General features: G+C 60.0%; 2 protein-coding genes and 1 long non-coding RNA gene across 14 annotated transcripts in view; 2 read left to right on the top strand and 1 right to left on the bottom strand.

The window, feature by feature from the left end:
* The window catches only part of RASA3 (RAS p21 protein activator 3), a 76909-nt gene extending 67607 nt beyond the window's left edge, over nucleotides 1-9302 (top strand). For 2 of the 6 annotated variants that reach the window (XM_003131110.6, XM_084982419.1), the window contains exons 16-24: nucleotides 25-102; nucleotides 842-919; nucleotides 1763-1836; nucleotides 2443-2549; nucleotides 2826-2908; nucleotides 4810-5018; nucleotides 5144-5247; nucleotides 6939-7122; nucleotides 7942-9302. In XM_003131110.6, the coding sequence (XP_003131158.2) occupies nucleotides 25-102; nucleotides 842-919; nucleotides 1763-1836; nucleotides 2443-2549; nucleotides 2826-2908; nucleotides 4810-5018; nucleotides 5144-5247; nucleotides 6939-7122; nucleotides 7942-8017 (993 nt within the window). In that variant the 3' untranslated portion in view covers nucleotides 8018-9302. Of the gene's footprint in view, nucleotides 1-24; nucleotides 103-806; nucleotides 920-1762; nucleotides 1837-2442; nucleotides 2550-2825; nucleotides 2909-4809; nucleotides 5019-5143; nucleotides 5248-6938; nucleotides 7123-7941 lie in introns of all 6 variants that reach the window. The other 4 variants (XR_014820011.1, XR_014820010.1, XR_014820013.1 and 1 more) reach the window with 4 other exon arrangements.
* LOC110255870 (uncharacterized) lies at nucleotides 7806-16221 on the bottom strand. Of its 3 annotated transcripts, XR_002336797.2 has the most exons (5): nucleotides 13835-16221; nucleotides 13389-13441; nucleotides 10680-10852; nucleotides 10092-10357; nucleotides 9268-9943 (listed from the first exon to the last, which is right to left on the bottom strand). It is a non-coding gene; the product is annotated as an uncharacterized LOC110255870 (long non-coding RNA). The 3 variants fall into 3 exon arrangements; XR_014820015.1 differs by lacking the exon at nucleotides 13389-13441 and having other exon boundaries at nucleotides 13835-15949; XR_014820014.1 differs by lacking the exons at nucleotides 13389-13441; nucleotides 13835-16221 and having other exon boundaries at nucleotides 7806-9943; nucleotides 10680-11047.
* On the top strand, nucleotides 11019-19116 carry C11H13orf46 (chromosome 11 C13orf46 homolog). 5 transcript variants are annotated; one of them, XM_084981132.1, is made up of 8 exons: nucleotides 11019-11363; nucleotides 13140-13191; nucleotides 13599-13767; nucleotides 13856-13903; nucleotides 14743-14790; nucleotides 16048-16115; nucleotides 17986-18058; nucleotides 18280-18397. In XM_084981132.1, the coding sequence occupies exons 1-7, from the start codon at nucleotides 11174-11176 to the stop codon at nucleotides 18044-18046; spliced, it is 636 nt and encodes a 211-aa protein (XP_084837258.1). In that variant the 5' UTR covers nucleotides 11019-11173; the 3' UTR covers nucleotides 18047-18058; nucleotides 18280-18397.
* Nucleotides 19117-19778: the final 662 nt, after the last annotated feature.

Here is a 19778-nt window from a genome sequence, read left to right as displayed (position 1 = left end):
CATCCCCTCTCCTGTCACTGGCAGGACCCCCAGACGTCCAGGACGCTGACACTTGTCTCCAAGACCATTCAGACTCTCGGCAGCCTGTCCAAGTCCAAGTCTGTGAGTTGCTGACTTTAGTTCTCTTTTCAGCGCGAAGGAGGTGGAGGGACAGGGTCAGGGGAGGCGGGCTCAGCCCCACCCGCTTAGGCGTCTTTCTTGTGGGGCTGTGAACCTGCTCTTTGCGAGGAAAAGATGGCAGCATGTAGTAGTGGCCATCCCCTGTGGGTGGTGGCACTTCCACTGCCACGTGTAGACTCTCAGACTGCATGTCTCCAGCACGTGGCTACCACACGAGCCCGGCATCCTCGGCCTGAGCACCTGAGGGGTCTGGGTGCTGCCCGGTGGCCTCTGCCTGGTGGCCACAGGCTTGTCCACATGCAGTGGCAGCCCCTTTGTCCCTGGGCCTGACTCCTTCCACCTCTTGTGTTGATAACTCTGCGTCTCTGCTTCACTGACTCATTCAAGACTGACGCTGCTGCCAGGCCAGAGGGTCTGACTCCCATCCTTTGGGGTTCCCGCTGTTGTCTGATTCCGAACACAGGGTCTGGCTTTCAGGGCTCCCCTCAACCTCATGCCAGCGACTGCATCTGGGAGCTGCACACCAGTGAGGGGTGTTGCGCCTTTGTGACCAAGACCCCACCGGGGACCCCTCGCAGTAATTTTCCTCCCAACGGCCTGTCGCCGTGGCCAAGGCGGGGGGACCTCGTCCTGCTCCTCAGCTCTGCAGCCCAGCTGGTCGTGACCTGCTCCTCTGGATTTTTCAGGTGGGGCCTTCACTAAGTGGCCTGTTTCGTTTTAGGCCAGTTTTAAGGAATCCTACATGGCTGCATTTTATGAATTCTTCAATGAGCAGAAATACGCTGATGCAGTGAAAAACGTGAGTAACAGCCCTGCAGTCCGTTAACAGACTTGCTGCCTGTATTGTACGCTGTGGCCCAGAGACAGCTGCTTTTTTAAAAGTTGAGTTAAAACCCACGTAACACAAAGTTGACCATCAGCGCTTTCACACAGTTCAGAGCCTGTGGTCCGTCCCGAGGCTGCCATAAATGCCTCTCCGGGTCCGGCTCTCAGGGCCCCATCCCTGCCTTGTGTTCGAGTCCTTGCTCCCTAAGCGCCCCTTTGTCCCCAGGAGGTGTCCAACCCACCCTGGAGCCCCGGCCTGGATGCTCCGGGACCCCAGACCCAGAGTGAGAACACGGTGCTTGCAGAGAAACTCTTCTGGGTCCTAAAGCTGCTTTCTCTCCTGCTGAGAGGCGGTTGCACACATTTGTTTCTCAGAAATCATAAAAAAACGGACCCAGAGGGAAGCGGGGAAGTGGAGGCAGCTGAGTGATGGAAGGGTTCCAGAGGGCTTGCGGGAGGCAGAGCTGAGCCAGGGCCCCGCCCTTGCAAAGCCCAGGGAGCCTGGACGGCTTCAGATGCCATGGGAGGTGCATTCTTGGGTCATCTGCACCCAGGTGCTGACTGAAACATGGTAGCCTCTCAGGTGTGGTAACAACTGCAGGTGCATCGAGACCCTCCCAATGGGATGGGGTGCGGGGTTGGTTTCAGGTGGGGCTGGAAGCTTCTCAGCCACAGGGGAGATGAGGGCAGGACCCCATGGTCCCCTCAGAGGGATCCCCACCCTGGGTTAGGAGGTACAGGTCATTGTCCCCACAAAGAATGGGTTTTCGGAGGAGCCAGTTCCCCTGACAACCATCTGGTTTCCTTCCCACTTCAGTTCTTAGATTTGATCTCATCCTCGGGGAGAAGAGACCCCAAGAGTGTACAGCAGCCCATCCTGCTTAAGGAAGGGTAAGGCCAGTGGGAGAGGCGGGGCGGGCCCAGGCTGGAGCCACACCAAGGCTGTGCCAGGGCATCAGAGACGTGGTGCCTTCACTTCTCTGGGCCTGTTTTCTGCTGGCACTGCAAGTGGAGAAATGCCTGTCTGGGAGCAAAGGAAGGGAGCCTGAATGCCCTCAAATAGGCAGGCGCTTCTGCATGGGCGACCTCCCGCCTCTGAAGGGCTGCCATCGGACACGGAGCAAGGACTCAGCAGAGAGCAGCTGCTTCTCGTCCCCGGCCTTGCTTCCAGAACAGCTGCTGGGGCTGGGGGCCCACAGTCCATGTTTCCAGGGTGGGCGGTGGAGGCGCTGCATTGGATAGACCCCTGTCATTACAAACTTGAAGTCAACACCAGTACAGGGCCTAGAATTTTCAAAAGTAGAGGCATCTGGTTTTTAAATCATGTCACTTGGAAATAGAGTGATATGCTATTGAAACCCACAGTCTGTACTGTCACAGGTTCGAAAGTGGCGAGTTGTTTTTGGCTTTGCACCTGTGACTTTGGGGTGCTGGGGAGGGCAGGGGAACGTGCCTTCAGCCAGAGGATGCTCCCCACCAGCTGGCCTTTCTCAACAGGTTCATGATTAAAAGAGCGCAAGGGCGGAAACGCTTTGGGATGAAGAATTTTAAGAAAAGATGGTTCCGCCTGACAAACCATGAATTTACCTACCAGAAAAGCAAAGGTAACAAGAAAAGCTTGCTTTTTGCTGGTTTTCACATATTTTACTCTGAGGGACCAGAGCCTTGTCTCAGCCCCCGGCAAGGTGAGCCGGTCCCTTCGTGGGAAAGGTGGGGGTACCGTGAGGGGGCTGGGGGTGGGGGGCAGGGCCCAGGGCAGATGCTGCCATCCTGGCACCTCTCGCTGTGGAGAAGTGGGGACCTGGCGTCTGGAGGCAGGCCGCGGGTCCTGAGGGGTGGGTGTGCGAGGCCGCTGTTGCTCAGGGCGCGCTCTGCCGCAGGAGACCCGCCTCTCTACAGCATCCCCATCGAGAACATCCTGGCTGTGGAGCCACTGGAGGAGGAGTCCTTCAAGATGAAGAATGTGAGTGTCCCTCCACCCCTGGCTTGCGCCCTCGTCCTGCGTCTGCTCCTGGAACCCGCATGGTCAAGTCTGAATCTGTGCGCAAAGCTGCAAGAGCAGAGCAGAGCAGAGTGCGCACCTGAGGGACTGGTCTTCGCATTTGCCCGCCTCTGGAGCTGCGTCCCAGTCCCCCCTCAGCTCTCCGTGTGGGACGTGCATGTTTTTCTGAACCTTTAATGCTTGCGTGTGTCTCCTAGAAACTGGGACGTTCTTTTAGGCAGCCCCACTCGGCCACGGAGTCAGGACCCCGCCATGGCCGCTGCAGTACTAGTGACCCAGCATCCCACTGTCCCATAATGGCTTTGAGATCCTCAGTTCTCTGCCATCTCCTTAACCTGGCGCTCTCCTCCGATTTTCTGTTCTGTGGCCATGGCATGTCGGAGGCAGACGGGCCAGTGTCTGGGGACCGCCATCAGTTTGGGTGCCAGGTGGCCGGCATGGCAGGTTCGGTGATACATTTGTCAGGACCCACACGGAGGAGGCACAACGGCTGGAGTCCCATGTCAGGGGCTCGTGGGGACACCGGACGTGTTGGGTCCGCACACCCTTTGCCCAGCTGCACGTTTCCCGCCTCCACCCCTTTGCTGCTTTTTGCCAGGAGCTTTCTGTCCCCGTGGAGGTTTATCTGTGTGTTTGTTGCTGTGAGCCCTGCCTGGCGTGCAAGGGGCCCTTGAGAATGGCACATGCCACCCACTCAGTCGTGCTCATTGGGGTGCCTGGCCCACGTCCCACCCGTGGCCTGACCTGGTGGCAGGTGGGTGGCTGCCCATGGTTTTAGTCGCTACAAAGTCAGACTTTAGATGGAGGCCATGGGCTGGTCAGACGCGCCTCTGCCAGTCGTCCCGATCCTGACCAACAGCCTTGAGTTTGCTTCCCGGACCCCTGTGGGGACCTGGGGTGTGATGTCTGCGTCTTCTGGTCACCAGGCACCTCCAAACTCTCTGGAGGACACAACCCTGCCCCACCCCTCCCACTGTGGCCACTGCATCTGCCCCCCCCCCAAGAGGCTCTGCAAGGGAACACGGGGTGCTGGGAGGACCCCGCTCCCAGAGGGGGTGTCTCCAGAGCAGTGTCCCTGCAGCCTAGCCCTTGAGTTGGTTCAGTAACAGGTCCCACCTCCCACGGCCATGAGCTGAAGCCTGCCTGATCCAGGGGCCTCTCTGGGTTGTCTGCTTTCACTGGGAAATCTGCACACTTAGGTCCTGCTTCTCCCAAGTCTATTCCCATTTCTGCTTCTCTGTTCCTAATTTTCTAGATATTTTTTATATTTTTCAGTTTCATTAGATGTATTTTAAGTCATAGAAATATTTTTCGAAGCAAGGTGGGACTATAAATAATGAATAATAGTTAAAACTTAGAATTCTGCAAATGACTGCCTAATCTTCCAGCTTTGAAGAGACCCCAGCCTGTGATCAGGGCCAGGGTGAAGGGTGGCGGGAGGTCCGCGGCCCGGCCCCTGTGGGCCAAGCCTCCCCGTGCCTCCCTCCACCCGCCGACCCCGCCCCTCAGCGGCCCCAGACGGGTCTGTCGCCTCTCTTTTCTCTGGCTCCTCCCCGTCGTCCTGAGGCCTGGAGGGGACCAGAGAAGGCCCGCTGGCGGGTCTCCCTGAGGGTGATGGTGGTGGGAACAGCCCTCCCACAGGTGGTTCCAGGCCCAGCAACCCGAGCGGTGGGGAGAGAGGGAGCGGGGAGCCTCGCGTCCCCTCCTGGATCCTTCCGCCCCTGGGGCACGCCAGGGACTTTGCCGCCCCCGCCCCCAGCCCCCCTGCTGCCCTCTGACTGGTCCTCGGCGTCGCGAGGGTGGCCCTGGTGGTTGGGGCGGGAGCCCGGCCGAGCGGCTCCTGAGCCCGCCCTTTCCCCCAGATGTTCCAGGTCATCCAGCCCGAGCGGGCGCTGTACATCCAGGCCAACAACTGCGTGGAGGCCAAGGCCTGGATCGACATCCTCACTAAGGTGAGCCAGTGCAACCAGAAGCGGCTCACCGTCTACCACCCCTCCGCCTACCTGAACGGCCACTGGCTGTGCTGCAGGGCCTCCTCGGACACGGCCGCCGGCTGCTCCCCCTGCACCGGGTAGGTCCCTGCGAGTGCCCAGCCGGCGGGTCGGGGGCGAGCACGGCGCCCTCCTCACGTCCCCCGGGACCTTCAACAGTCACTGTCGCCATTGACCCCTCCTTCTCTCCATCTGCTCTGGGCAGCGGCCTCCCCGCAAACATCCAGCTGGACATCGATGGGGACCGAGAGACAGAGCGCATCTACACCCTGTTCAGCTCGTACATGCGCAAGCTGGAGCAGATGCAGGGTGAGGGCGGGCGGCCGCGGCGGGCACGGGCGCTTCTGCAGGGGTGACGCGTGGGAGGCCCGAGCCCTCCCAGCGCGAGACCTGCCTGCGTGTTTATAGCCCAGACGACGGGAGACTTTTCAGCAGGTTATGAGGCTCCCTAGGGGGAGCTACCTTGATAACAGGTTCTGTGGATAATGTTAAGGTGGAATGTAGCTTGCAATTTCTGAACTGCCAAATTCTTGAGAAGACCCTTAGTGTCTTAGTAACTTCCCACGCCCCCAGGCAGAGGGTGGGATCTTGTGTGTTTTCTAGACAGAGGTGGACACGTGTGAGTGTGTGGCTGCCCAGCTGCTCCGGGCATGACGTTTATGCAGCTTCATTTTCCTGGGCATTTCACTGCTTTCCACACACTATGGAGTTATCCAGTCTGGGTGGGACAAGTCAGATGATACCGCTGTCACTTGGAGCTACCTCGGGAGAGGCAGAAGTGGCAGGAGCCCCCCCGGGGGCGGGGAGTGCGCCCTTGGCTGCACCGGGGCTGGTGCTGCTCTTCTCAGAGCTGCCGCTAGGAATTCTGTGGGGAGCCCTTGGGTCCCGCCCAGGAACCTATTGGGCCTTTGCTTTTCATTCTCCTGGAGGCACCCAGAGACCTGAAGGTACTTTAGTCCTTTGCATTGTGCTTTGGTGAGCAGACACCTGCCCACCTGTGCACTAAGCCAGCTCCTGTCCAGACCCATCACCTCCCTGTGCTCCCAGCGGTGCCAGGCACAGGGCTGCCCTGTGCCCCGGCCCCTGAGGCGCCCGTAGTCTGGTTGACACCTGTGTCCTGGGGGTCTCCCCAGGAGCTCACACTGTCACCCATCCCGACAGCCTGTGCGTGTCTCTGTCAGTGTGATGGCAGTCGTCTCAGATGTGCCTGATGGGGAGCAGTCTTGAAGACCCAGCCTTCCCCTAGTATGGCAGTGACCTTGACAGCAGTGCCAGCAGCACTGGAGACCTAACAGCTCCCTTCGTGTCGGTGCCAAAGTGCTGAGGCACTTGAACCGCCTTCAGGGCTCTGCCTGATGGTCACTCTCAGAGGCTTTGTCGCCTTGAAACCCCACTTTGTGGGAGCTGAACTGCCCTGGGCTCATGACCTCCAAGTCTCCTTGGGCCCCAGCAGCCCTGCTGTGCTTGGAGGCAGCGTGTCGCAGTTGCCTATGAGCGGAGGGTCTGCACTCCACCCCCCACGGCAGGGACACCCACTCAGTGTCCCCCTGACTTTCTGTGACAGTGAAGCCAGTGCTTTAGGAGGTAGGTTCCCGGCCCCACAGGCTTCTCCAGGTTCAGGGCTCAGGGTTCAGGGCTGGTTTCATGTGCATTCACCAGAGCCGTCAGCCTTTCTCTCCATCTCAGGGGGCAGCCAGCCTGGGCTCCCCTTGCTGACCTCCCCCCACCATGGCCATTCTGGGCTCCCCTCGCTGACTGCCCCCAGGCTGTCCTGGGCTCCCATGTGCTGGCATCCCTCCACGCCATCCCAGGTCCCCCTCACCCCCCCCCACAGCCATCTCAGGCCCCCCCATGCCATCTCAGGGCCCCCTGTGCTCACCCCCCCAGTGGCCATCCCAGGCTCCCATGCACTGACCCACCACGGCCATCTTGGGCCCCCTCGGAGACACCCCCTCCCCAACGGCCATCCCGGCCCCCTTGCTGACTCCCCAATGCTGCAGAGGCCTGTGGGAGCAGATCCGTGTATGATGGGCCGGAGCAGGAGGAGTACTCCACCTTCCTCATCGACGACCCCCAGGAGACCTATAAGACGCTGAAGCAGGTCATCGCGGGGGTAGGGGCCTTGGAGCAGGAGCACGCCCAGTACAGAAGGGACAAGTTCAAGAAGACCAAGTACGGAAGCCAGTGAGTGTGGCGTCTCGGCGGTGTGGGGGCCTGGGGCCCTCTGGACAGTTTCCCTGTGTGACACCTCCCTCCACGCCTGCCTCTGACCCATTTGCTTCTGGAATCCGGCTCTCATGGGCCAGGGTCCCACCCCCCCGACCCTAGGAAGTCCCACACCCCGTCCCAAGCTGGCTCTGGACCCACCCTGCATCCTGGGAGGGAGGGGTGCGCTGCAGCTGTGGCTATAGGCAGGTCAACCAGGCTGCACCCCTTCTGCTCCAAGGACGGGGTAACAGCCCGTGAGCCGTCAGAACACCTGGACCATGTGGGAGAGCCCACCCCCCTTGTCTGGGATGGGGGCTGCGTGGAGCTGGCCTTCCTCCTGCTTCCCCCCTTCGGGAGCCTGTGGGTTTGGTCTGGGAAAGAAGGCTGGCTCTGGGAGAGACCCCAGCTCTGTCCAGGCTGCCCGGTGCCTCCAGGGATGCCGACCATCTAAAAACGCTGCCTTTCTTGAAGGTGACAAAGCCACCGCATTGGAAACAGCCGGTCACTTGTGGCCCTGCTTCCTGTGGCGGCAGCCGTGCCAGCGTCTGTCAGCTAATAGAACAGAGTGCGCGGTCTGCACACGTGTGCATGCATGAGCCACACGTGGAGACCAGGGTCACGGTGGGAGCTTCCACAGCAGTTTTAGGCTGAGTTCTTCCTTTGCTTGTTTGTATTTTCCACGTTTATTGTGATGAATGTGCGTCACAATTATAGGCAGCGAAGGACGGCTGACATTGAGAAGAGCGCGAGCAACAGAGGGGCCTCTGCCTCATTCTCTCCTCACTGCCCCCACAGGGAACACCCCATTGGAGACAAGAGCTTCCAGAGCTACATCAGGCAGCAGTCTGAGACCCCCGCCCATTCCATGTGACACCCACGGACCCTGTCCCAGATGGGCCGGAGCTGCACCAGGAAAGCCCGTGTTTGGGGAGGAAGAGCCAGCTAGGTGCTCGCAGCATGACAGGCATGGAGCTCGTGAACCTCTGAGGCACCTGGGCTATTTCCAGAGCGGCCGTGCACCTGATTCGTGCCAGTGGCAGGGGACCTAAGCTGGCCTTGCCAGAACTGGGTGCCGGCGACGCCGCATCCTCGCAGAGCATGCGCTCCTGTGTCGCATGCACGTTTGCCCTGCTGGTCCATGACTCCTGCCCTCTCCACCCGTCAGCTGCCACTTGGGGAACTGTGAGCCTTGTTCTTTTCCTCTGGGCACACAGCCTCCTGGTTCAGCTTGATGTTGTCGTAGTTCCTGGCTGGAGGGTCAGAACTGCACGGAGATGCCAGTTGAGGACGCTCTCGGTACTTAGGGGTACGGGTCCTTTTGCAGAGAGTTTCTGGGGGCCCTGGGCTTCATTCCTGAGCTGGGAGCCCCTGGCCTGCTGCTGAGGTGCATCCACGGCCTGTGGCTGCTGCGTGAGCCGGCGACAGGCTGAGCTGGGCATCCTCCTGGCCCCCACATCAGGCAAAGTTGTGTTGTTTGCTGTCAGTGGGGCTTAAAAGTAGAATCCACACTTGCCACCATGGTGGCAGTTTGGGGAAGACTAAAATAGAAAAATAAAATAGCGTTATTTTCAAGCTGTTTTTCTTAATGTTTTTAAAGGACTGTTTTTAATTAGCTCTTTGATATAAAGTAACTCAGAACATCCAAACCTGTACCACTCCGGGGAGGTGCTACCACAGGACAGAATGGGAATGGGTGTGTCTCACGCAGCCGAGTAAAGGGCCTCCAGGGAGTAGGGGGGAGGGGACTCCTGGGCCTGCCGATGCCGGGGACACTGGGGCCAGGAGCCATGTTCACCGTCTGAAGCCGCTGGGGGCTGTCTGCCCAGTTTGCTCCTGGGGCTGGGGACCCTCATGAGCCATTGCTGACTCCCTAACAGTCCTTGACTGCAGCCCGACTTCGGAAAGGCCCCGTAGGACCAGGTGCTCTGCGCCTGTCATTGTTCAGACTCCTAACCCAAGTGGCAGAGAGTAACATTACCTGTTGTCACAAAAATGGTGGAAGAAATGTTGCCAAAAGGAAACTCAGAGCACACGACTATGAGGCTGCCCTGAACTGCAATTTTCAACACGGATTTGTAACTCAGTGTTTCTGTTTGTAAGATACTAATGATTTGCGATGTATTTTACTGGTCGATTAAAATGGATGTTTTATTCTTTCTGAGACTGGCTTAGTTTCACAGGCGCGCCCATTGAAAATGCAGATGGGGGTGTGTGGTGGAGTGAGGGAGGTGGGAGACTGGGTGACATATCTGTGATGACAGGTGAGGCCCTCTGACAACAGACGAGGTCCCTCACGTGACAGGTGAGGGTCCCAGGACAACAGGTGAGGCCTCCCTGATGACAAATGAGGCCCCCCTGACGACAGGTAAGGCTCCTCTGATGCCAGGTGAGGCCCTTCTGATCACTAGTGAGGTCCCCCTGATGACAGGTGAGGTCCAGTTGTAGGGCTTTGGGTTGAGCTGGAAACCACGATGCTCTCTGGGTGGGAAGATGTGAAGCCGGGCGCTGGGAGAGCCAGTGCGGCACCAGTGTGGGCAGAGATGGGTATCCACCTGGAGGAGGATGGGAAAGGCGGGTTCCATCACAAGCTCCTTTTCCCAGAACAAAGCAGTGGGCTCGAGGGCCCTCTGGACAGGGGAGGGGGAGCACACCCCCCAGGGCAAAAATGCATCTTCTCGTCTCCTTTTTCCAGTGTTTCCTCCATTTGGTTTCCATCCGGCTCTCTTTTTATTTCTAGCTGGAGTCTACTGGTGTGAGATGCTCACAGAGGAGGGACCAAGGCCCAAGAAGCTCTGCCCTGTGGAGGGACAGGGGCGGGGGTGCTGAGAAGACAGAACCAGGGAGTGGGGAGCCAGGAGCTGCTCTTCCAGGACCCCATGGCAGGTCACAGTGGGCTTTGGGGACCCCAATCTGTATCCACTGGCTCTCTCCAGAAAACCTGTTACCTGCAGGGAAGAGCCGTCTCAGCCTGCCGTCCTATCATCTGGCCACCTCGGTCCACCTCCAGAGCAGAGCCTCAGAGTGGCGTCCATGGCGCCACCCGCCCTGGCTGCCTGGCTGCCCCGCGGCCTCCTGTGGTTTCATGTGGGGGATGCGAATGCGTGTGGGAAAACAGAAGCGGACACTTTGGCTTCGTTCTGAAGATCTACGACCAAGTGCTGTCGGCTGGGTCCTGGGGAAACATCTGCTACTATTTGTCCCTGTGAAGAGACTATCAGAAACCTTCTCTCAGGCTGTGTTATGGGCTAAACTGTGTCCCTAAACTGATGTGTGACGTCCTAATCCCAGGACTCAAGAGAGCGGCTGCACTGCAGACTGGCCTTCAGAGGCGAGTGAGGTCATGCGAGGTCACAGGGTGGCCCCAGACCGTTTGACTGTGTCCTCGTCAGAGCTGATCACACACAGGGGCGGGTGGGGTGTGGACATGGGCAGAGACAGCCGTGCACCCTCCGAGGAGAGAGGACACAGAGCCCACCCGACACCAGCTCCCAGAGTCCAGGTCTGAGCCCTTCCCCACAGCAACGCCAGCAAACCTGCTTGGACTGAAAATGCAGACCGGGGTCTGCCGGTGAAGGTCGTGCACGCCTGTCCCGAGACCCCGCCCCGAAGCTGAGTCTACACAGGGCTGGCAGAGGGTCGACACAGGAGGCCACCAAGGCCCAGGCTGCCAAGTGGAGTCACCAGCGCCACCTCTGAGACTTCGCCCCTGAAAGTAAACGTGGGATCATCCAAAGGCTCAGCAGACCCAGCACCAGCAGTGCCCTCGGAGCCACGTGAGGCCCGGCCGCCCGGCCCCGTCTCTGCTGAGGGGCCAGGGGCCCAGAAGGAGCGCCACTCCAGCCACGGCCTGCATGAAGGGCGGCTGGCTGGCCTCTGGCCTCTGACATTGCAGTGATGTCACAGGGGCCACCTAGCAACGGGCCCTGGCACCTCGGGCTGTTCCTCGTGCAGAGCCTAGAAGACATGCTGTCCATCTAAGGCTGTGTGAGAGCCAGCATCTTCTTTCCCGCGACCTGAAGGCGGGACGATGGAGAAGGACCCCTCAGCTGCACACAGGAGGCACCGGCTGGGTCCCGGGGCCCCTCCCTTGGCTGTGGGCCCTGGGCACTTCAAGGCAGCCAGCGAGATGACTGACTTGCAAAGAAGCAGGAGTGTGGGCGGCCTGCACCAGAAGGGGGACCCTCCCAGCTGCATCAAGAGGCTGTGCAAGGAGCTAGGTGGGGGCCGGCGGCACTCGGCTCTCCTGGGGCCAGGGTTGGGGGTTGGGCCACCTCCTGGCTTCCACTGCCCCTGCCTAAAACCCCAGAGGCCGGAGTTCCCGTCATGGCGTAGTGGTTAACAAATCCGACGAGGAACCATGAGGTTGCGGGTTCGGTCCCTGCCCTTGCTCAGTGGGTTAACGATCCGGCGTTGCTGTGAGCTGTGGTGTAGGTTGCAGACGCGGCTCGGATCCCGCATTGCTGTGGCTCTGGTGTAGGCCAGTGGCTACAGCTCTGATTCGACCCCTAGCCTGGGAACCTCCATGTGCCGCGGGAGCGGCCCGAAGAAATAGCAAAAAAAAAAAAAAAAAAAAAAACCCAGAGGCCAAGGGGGGCAGGATTGGGCACTGAGTCTGCAGGAAGCAGGGCCAGCGGGTGGGGGGTGAGGAGGACAGACCGAGACCAGGACCACTGACCTGTGAAGGCATTGGCGCGCGGAGAAGACGACCGCACGCGAGGGACTGTGATGGGCCTGGGGCCAGTCCCCAGCCCACTCCAGGGCCCGGACCGCTGTGAACTGAGGGGCTAGGTGCCTCCTGGCACGCTGGGCGCTAATGTGTGTGGCTTGTAAATGTAAAGTGTGTACAGTATACCTTATGTCGGGGCGTTACCCATGCCAGCGTATTTCTAACCCTGCCAAGAGGGGCCAGGGCATGGCCGGAGCAGGTATGCGTGCCCCAAGCACCCTGGTCTGTATGGAACTGCTTCCGCCAAGAAATAGGAGCAGAAGGCAGGGCATCTGCCAGGAGCCAGGCTACCACCTCCTCTGTCCATCAGGTGCCCTCAGCCCTATGGTCTGTGAGGTGAAAGGACAGAGCAACCAATCCGCCCACCAGATTCTGTAGGAAACTCCGGGGTGGCAGCTGCTCGCAGGCACCCTGCCTGGTCTCCCATGGAAATGTTATCAGACGCTTGGACTCCCCCAGTGGACATGTGCCTGGGGCGTGGGATCCCGCTGCTGGGGAGAGTCTGGAGCAGCTGCAGACCCCTTCATCTCAGCCAGCTCAGGCTCAGGTGTGACTGCACAGAAACGGGCCCTGACTGTCGCTGACCCGAAGACCTATCGGAGGCTTCCTCTTAGGCCCTAATGGGGGTAGGAGACCCCTCGGGGTCTGCCAGCTCCCGGCGGCGAGAAGCCTGCGTTTTACCAGGAAACCATGGTCTCCTGCTCGGAGCTCACACTTAAGAGGCTCACGCTGCCCGGTGAGGTCACCGACATGCAGCTTCCCTTAGTCCTTCACCGACCACGGCTCTGCGTGAGGTCCCAGCTGTTCCCTCCGGTTGGGCCGCTCCCATGACCATGTGCCCAGCTCCCCTTCCTGGCCAGGTGCCCCCACCCTGGCAGTGCCCCTCAGGGGCCAGGAGGCACATCCTGAAGGGGCTGAGTGTGGCACAGATCCCACCTCTGCTTCTGCTGCTCCAAGTCCAGACGACCAGGAGGACTGCTCCTGGCCAAGTGCCTCAGCCTGTGCCCTGAGAGGGCAGAGGGCCCCTGGGGACTGGGGGCTGGGGGTGCGGGGGTTTGGCTGGGCTGTGAGCTTTGGAGGCTCTGGCACGAGGCTTGCTAAGTGCTGAGGTCAGGAGTCAAGCAGGCGGCTTCCGGGGCTGGGGATTCGGCAGAACAGGTCAGGATAAAAACCCTCCGGTCATAAGGGTGGAGGCAGCACCCCTGGCCCACGGGCGGCCCGCCTGCATCATCACAGGCTGACTGCAAGCCAGCCGCTTCCTCTGCAGAGTCTGAAGACCAGGGGAAGGACCTCAAAAGTGATGCGGAAGATGCCAGCTGGTGAGTGGCCTTCGTGCAGCGGGGAGCTGCCCAGAGTTTAGAAGAGGACATTGGGGTGGGGGCTCGAGGCAGGTGACCATGGGGCTCTCGGGGCTGCAGGCCCCTCCCCAAAGCCCCCCCCCACCTCCCCATCTGTCTGGGAGCGGGAACTGGCTCTGCAAACATCCCCTCAGATGTCCAGGAAGGAAGCGTCTCACCTGAGGGGTGGGGCTGCAGGAAGTGGCCTCTTGGGCAGGTTAGGGGGACAGCTCTGCAGAGAGAAGCACCAGCCCTGCTGCATCTGTCACCCCACATGTGCCTCTGCCCCAGGTGGGCCTTGCCCACTGCCCATCCTCTGCCCTTGCTTCGTCCCCTCCGCGGGCGCTGGGTCACCACCGGGCTCCCGCCCCCCGCCCCCACCCCTGCAGCCAGCCTAACCTGGAGGAGGACAAGCAGGAACAGCACCAGGACGCCCTGGGGAAGGAGGACCGTGAGGGCGACAGGGCAGAGCCTGAGGCTGTGAACACCCCCGAGGCCAGCGTCCAGGAGGAGCAGGACAGAGGGCAGAGCGTGGACAAGTGCACCCCGGAGGCTAAGGTCAGGCCAAGGGTCTTTGATGCCAAGGCACTGCCGGCCCCTCAGCCCTGAGTCCTGCCTTTCTTACCTGTTTGGTGTCTTTTTACAGGAGCAGGAGCCAGAGTCCATAAAACTGGCTGACCTGCTGGAAAAAGAGGCAAGAGCTTTTCACTTTGGTGACAAGTCAGACAGTCCTGCTGTGGAGGCACTGTCCTTGAGTCACATGGGCTGCAGGCTGGACCAAGCCCCCCCCCCCCCCCCGCCCTGAGCTGAGCCTTTGGCATCCAGCTCTGTGCTCTCGGCTGGTGCTGGGCGCCCCAGGCCCAGCTTGCCAAGCAGCACAGTTAGTAACTGTGCTCAGGGCCCTGCGGGGTGGCGGCCTGCGGCCCCACACTGAGAGGTACCCCTCCCCAAAGACCCTGCCAGGGAACAGTTTTCTGTCCTGATCCAAGCGTAGGGAAGGAGGGGGAGCTGGGCGGGTCCCACCAGGTTTACAGCAGCTGGTCCTTGGCCCGTGTCCAGGGCTCGGGGGAGGCCTCCACTCCCCAAGTGCTTCTCCAGCTGTTGACTGAAGTGCTTCCACTTCCATGGCACCAAGGCGCCTGGTTGAGGCCTGGGGCAGCCCCACTCGAGCCCCCCAGGCCTTACACATCTCAGCAGGTCTCTAAGTTCAGGCAGAGGGCAGGTGGGTTTGTAGAGGCAGAGCTCAGGTGCTGCCCAGGTGAGCAGGTCTGTAGTGGGCAGAGAAGGTGCCCACCAGGCATCGCCCTGGTACCCAGAGGCCCTGGTCCTCAGGGACCTGAGGGGAGGTGAGCAGGGCCACCCCTCCACTCCCTCACTGCCAGAGCTGCCATGGATGGCCCCTGCCAAGCCTGGCTGTGTCTGGTGGTCCCGGACCCAGGCAGCCACAGGACAGAGCCCAACTCGCTGCCCGGAACCTCACTCCTCCCCAGCTCGCCCAAACCCATCAGCCACGCCTCTGGTTTCCATCCACAGAAACCATCTGTGTTTGTGGAGATTGACCTGGGAGACCATGCCGAGGAGGTAAGACGCTCAGACCACAAGGCCAAACCACGTCCTGGGGGGCGCCTTGCTCAGGGCCATGAGGGTTTCCAGGAACTGGCCCAGCACTCGCGTGGGCCAGAGGCTGAGGCAGAGACGGGGCCTCCAGGTGGAGGACCGGCCAGGGGCCCAGAGGACGCTTCACCTCGTCCTCACTCCCCCCACTCCAACCTGCACCCGTTCCTGCACGACCAGAGACTCTAGGGCCTGGGTCCACCTTCAAGGTGCCCAGGGGCCCCAAGAACCCCTTGTGGGATCATGCTGGGGTGGTAAAAAGGCACGAGCTTGGGAGTTGGGAGAACTGGCCTCCATGTCCAGCTCCAGCAAACACTCAAACAAGTCACCATACCTCCCCGAGCTGCAATTTTCTCACCTGCAACGTGGGGATCTTAGCAGTACCCACACCCCAGCGTTGTTTAGTGAAGCCCTCAGAACAGTGCCCAGTGCCCAGAAAGCTCCAGTAATAGGCATCCCCATCGCCACCACCACCACCCGCATGACCACTGCCCCCACCACAATTCACCATCGCCCCCACCACCATCAGCAGCACCATGACGGCCACCGCCCACACCACCGTCCTCATCACGTCACCACCGTCACCGCCGTCACCACCGCTGCATCATCACCATCACCTCCACTTCTCCACCCTCACCACCACCACCTTCACGTCACCATCACCACCCCACCTCCACCCCTCACCACCACCGCCCACACCACCGTCCTCATCACGTCACCACCGTCACCATTGTCCCATAGTCATTGTCGTAATCCTTCCTTTTCTGTAAAAGGATTCTCAAATGTCTTTCTCCATTTCTTTGCTCTAGTGAGCAGTCCCCTCTTGGCAAATGTAAGCTCCTATCAAGGGCTGTTCTTTTTCAGATTGCACTTTCTCTTTGCCCTCAGAACATGCTCTGTGGTGAAGAGAGCTGGTTATTGACCCTCTCAAGGCTACCATGGTGACACCAGAGGTTTCAAGGACTCCAGAAGGGTCCGCCAGGGCAGAGTTGTGACTAAGGGCCCAGGTCTTTTGACCTATACCCCAGAGGTCATGGTGGCTCACATCAAGGTCATGGTTCCTTGCTCTGGGTCCCTTAAGTAGAAATGTCCACCCGACAGAGCCCCATCTTGTGGGAGGGTGCCCAGGGCCAGCGCAGCCTCCACGCCCCCATCATCCCTGCGCAGGTCCAGCAGGTTTGCCCCCTCCCCTGTCCCCTAATCTGCTCCCACCACCTCCCATAGGTGATCACATGTGCCATGAAAGAAGAGAAGCCGTCCCAGCTGGACATGGGGGATCTGTCAGAGGACGAGTGAGTGATGGGTGCACACTCGGGGAAGTGCGGCCTTTTCCCACGGTTTCCTGGGGGCAGAGCGAGTCCACGTGCCTTCTCCCTCCTCTGGGCACAGCAGGGACCTAAGCATCTGCCGAAGCTGGAGGGCTGGAGCCCCGCCCTAACCCGCCCCACGCCAGCCCTCTTCTGTCCCCATCAGTCAAGAGGAAGCCAGGGCAGGAGGGAAGGAGAGATGGGAGGAAGAGGGTGAGGCTGGGGTTCCTGCTGCCCAGCAAAGCAGAGTGGGCCTGGCTGGGACCGTCAGGGCAGGGGCAGTGTGTCGCGACTACCTAGCCCCAAGGCATAGAGACTGGGAGGCTGGGAAGTGCGCTGTGAGCAGCGAGATGCTCACCTAAGGGCATGGATCTACGGTATTTCAAACGCTCCGGAGAAACACACAGCAGGAAATAGCCATTTATCCACTCTCCACCACTCTGAATCAAGAACCGTATTCATATCTTGACTCATTTGCTCGCATGATTTTTGAAAGAAATATTTCTCTATTTCCTTTGCAAAACTGATACACTGTCATTTAAAATAAATGAAAGAGGGAATTCCCATTGTGGCTCCCTGGAAATGGATCTGACTAGTAGCCTCGAGGACACGGGTTCCATCCCTGGCCTCATTCAGTGGGTTAAGGATCCGGTGTTGCTGTAGCTGTGGTGTAGGCTGGCAGCTGCAGCTCTGATTTGACCCCTAGCCCGGGAACCTCCATATGCCGTGGATATGGCCCTAAAAAGCAAATATAAATAAATTACAAAACAAATGTAAAACAGGACAACACAGAGGGAAAGTTTTAAACACCCAAGTGCCACCTCTTGGAAACCCTGGGAACTCTGCATGGCCCTGAAGGGCTGCCGGGCACAGAGGCCAACCCAGACTTTTCCTGGGTCATCAGCTGTGTGCGTTCACAGCGTTATTACGTTGCTTACCGGCAGCTGTTGTTACTACTTCCCTAGGTTTGGGTGTTAGGGAGAGGGGTGCGGAGGTGCCATCCCCAGAACCTGACCTCAGCTCACGCAGCTGGCACGCGGGCTTTACTGAGACGTCAGCCTTGCCCGGCACGCTCCCAAACCTGCACTTGATGCAGGACAGTCTGTCCTAAGCAGATGGCGTTCTCACCACTGCTTCGTGGGCCTGGTGACTGATTTGGCCGCACTGGACGCAGCCTGGCCGTTGGCTTTCCGCCCCTGGCCCACCCTCTTGGCTTCTTGGGCTTGGCTCCCCACCCCCAACACTCAGGTGCCCCAGAGACCCCGTGGGCAGGCCAGGGCCCAAGAACTATCCTCAGCTGCCATAGCTGCTTGGCCAGCAGGACAGGGTCCCTCCACGGGGCCCCGGCCTGGACACTTGCCAGGTGGGGTCACAGACCTACAGCTTCAGCTTCCCTCAGAGCTGAGCCTCATCTGTTCAGCTGTCCCCCTCAGGCATCGCACACTTGCAGCCCTCTAGCTGCCCGCAGGGGCACTTTGGCACTGAGCTCTAGTGGCCCCTTGGGAGGGAAGGGGCCACCACCTCATCCCAGAAGCAACATTGGTGGCACATGGAAACCCCAGAGCCCACCCCTTGTTGAGCAGGCATGGTGGCGATGCTCTGGAAATGCTGGCACCCCTGGGGCCCCACCGTCAGCCTGCAGCACCTCTGCCCAGCAGGCTGTGGGGGAGGGAGCTGTGTGGCTCTGCTCGGCTGGCCTTAAGGTCCCTTGTGTTCAAGGGGTTCCCCCCGGAGCAGGAAACAAAAGAGGTGGGGGCAGGCTGGGAAACGGGCTGCCCTGGACTTGCGGGTGGGGTGGGGGTGCTTCCCTGGCCCCCTGCTGGGGGGCCTTCACCGCCTGCCCCTCGGCCTCCAGGACCGGCTGGGTGTGCTGCATCCCCTACTCCACCAGAAAGAAAGCCAAGGAGAGCGCGTAGCTGCGAGAGAAGGTAATTCACACGGGTAGGAGGTGGGGGGCCCCCCCCCGCCGGCCCGGGTCCACCCGACACCCACCCCTCTGCCCAGGTACAGGGTCTCCACTTCAGTCTCCTGGGGTCGGCCAGACCCGGGAGGGGCCCAGAGAGACACCGCACGAACCTCTCTCCCCACCCCATGTGGGGATGGATTTGGCTACACCAGACATAGCCTGGCAGCTGACTTTCTGCCCCAGGCACTGTTTCAGAGGCTCTGTGACCACCACACGTGACCCCCACGGCTCGGAAGCGATGACGCCATCTCTTAAAAAGACCCAATAAAGAGGGATGGAGGATGTACTCCCTCTCGAGGCCAAGGGCTGTCCCTTCTTTTCATACCTCTCATCCCACGAAATGTAAATTAGGGAAGGGAGGCAGCTCAGGACCGGCCTGTGTGCACGTGCACACATAGCACACGTGACGCGCGGTCCACATGCCCATGCACGGCCACACAGGAGCATGCAGGAGGACATGGGCAGGGGCCAAGCAGCATCTCTGAGACCGGAGGTCAGAGGACACAGGTGAAACCCTCGAAGGCCACCATGGGCATCAGCTCAGTTCTCCCCCCGCGGCCACCACTGCCCAAAGGGAGAACCGGCCCAAGAAGCTGGCCGGGGGCGGGGTGCTGCCCAGCTGTCGGACTCGAGCATAGACGAGGCAACTCTGCTGACCACTCATGGTGTGCTGGGCACAGGACTGACCCCATGGCCCCCCAGAATCTGGGTCTGCTGCTTGTCCCCTGGAGACGGAAGCATCACGGTAGTGACAGGGATGGAGTAGACACAGGTAGCTGTCGAAGTCCCCATAAGGGACCACAGGTGAGAGGGAAACCCAGGGGAGGCTGGGAGATCACTGTAAGTTAATAACTGCTCAAGAAAGCCATCAGAACAAGGCAGGCTGCTTGACTGGTGGAAGTTCGAGAATTGCCTCAGGTCTTTGGGTGCGGGATGGGGTGAGGTCTGCATTCAGGTTCAGAAGAGAAAGGAAGAGGCAGGCTTTCCCCACCCCCACTCCCCTTGGAGGATAAAACTGTAGCCCACCTAATGCTTGGGTAGAGCCTCCTTGCCTGCCCGCTTGCATCTCTCACCAGCGTCCTATCTTAATAAATCTATTTCTTGCCTATCCCTTTGTCTCTCGCTGAGTTCCTTCTGCACGGAGGCATAAAGAACCTGAACTTCAGTGAGTCCAGACACCAGGGGAGTGAGTGTAATTTAAAACCATGGGTTCAAGTCCCAATCTGGCTTTAGGGTGCGTTTGAGTCCCGGTCTGGGTTCAGGGCATTGGTGCTGTCAGTTTCACCAGTGCCCCGTCCCAGCCCTCAGCTTTGGCACCTGGCCACCGAGAAAGGCACCAAGAGAAGCAGCCGGAGGAGGCCCTCTGGGCCTGAGTCGTTCTGGCTCTGCTGCACCGGGCCCTCCGCCACAGGCCAGGGGTGACTGGCCCTGGGCAGTACCCTGCCACCACATGCAGCTGGCCCCTTTCAGAGCGGCCCGTCTGGCCACAGAGGGCCCAGAGCAGGAAGGCACCCACGTGCATTCAACCTGGCTGGCGTGGTAGTGACCTTCCACTAATGTGTAAACCCTCTGAAATAAGATGAACCTCCTGTTTCTTCTGGGGTGTCTGTGGGGAGCCAGTCCTGGCGGCCCTGTGGAAACCTGGAGGGGCGGGGGGGGGGTGGCCCTGAAACCCCATTCTG

Source organism: Sus scrofa, chromosome 11 (assembly GCF_054392235.1).
Source record: "Sus scrofa isolate SSC_HxYL_T2T_F1_AM1 chromosome 11, Sscrofa_HxYL_maternal_Yorkshire_Landrace_v2.0, whole genome shotgun sequence".
Lineage (NCBI taxonomy): Eukaryota > Metazoa > Chordata > Mammalia > Artiodactyla > Suidae > Sus > Sus scrofa.
The sequence above is the reverse complement of the archived record's forward strand: the minus strand, read 5'-3'. Positions and strand labels throughout refer to the sequence as shown.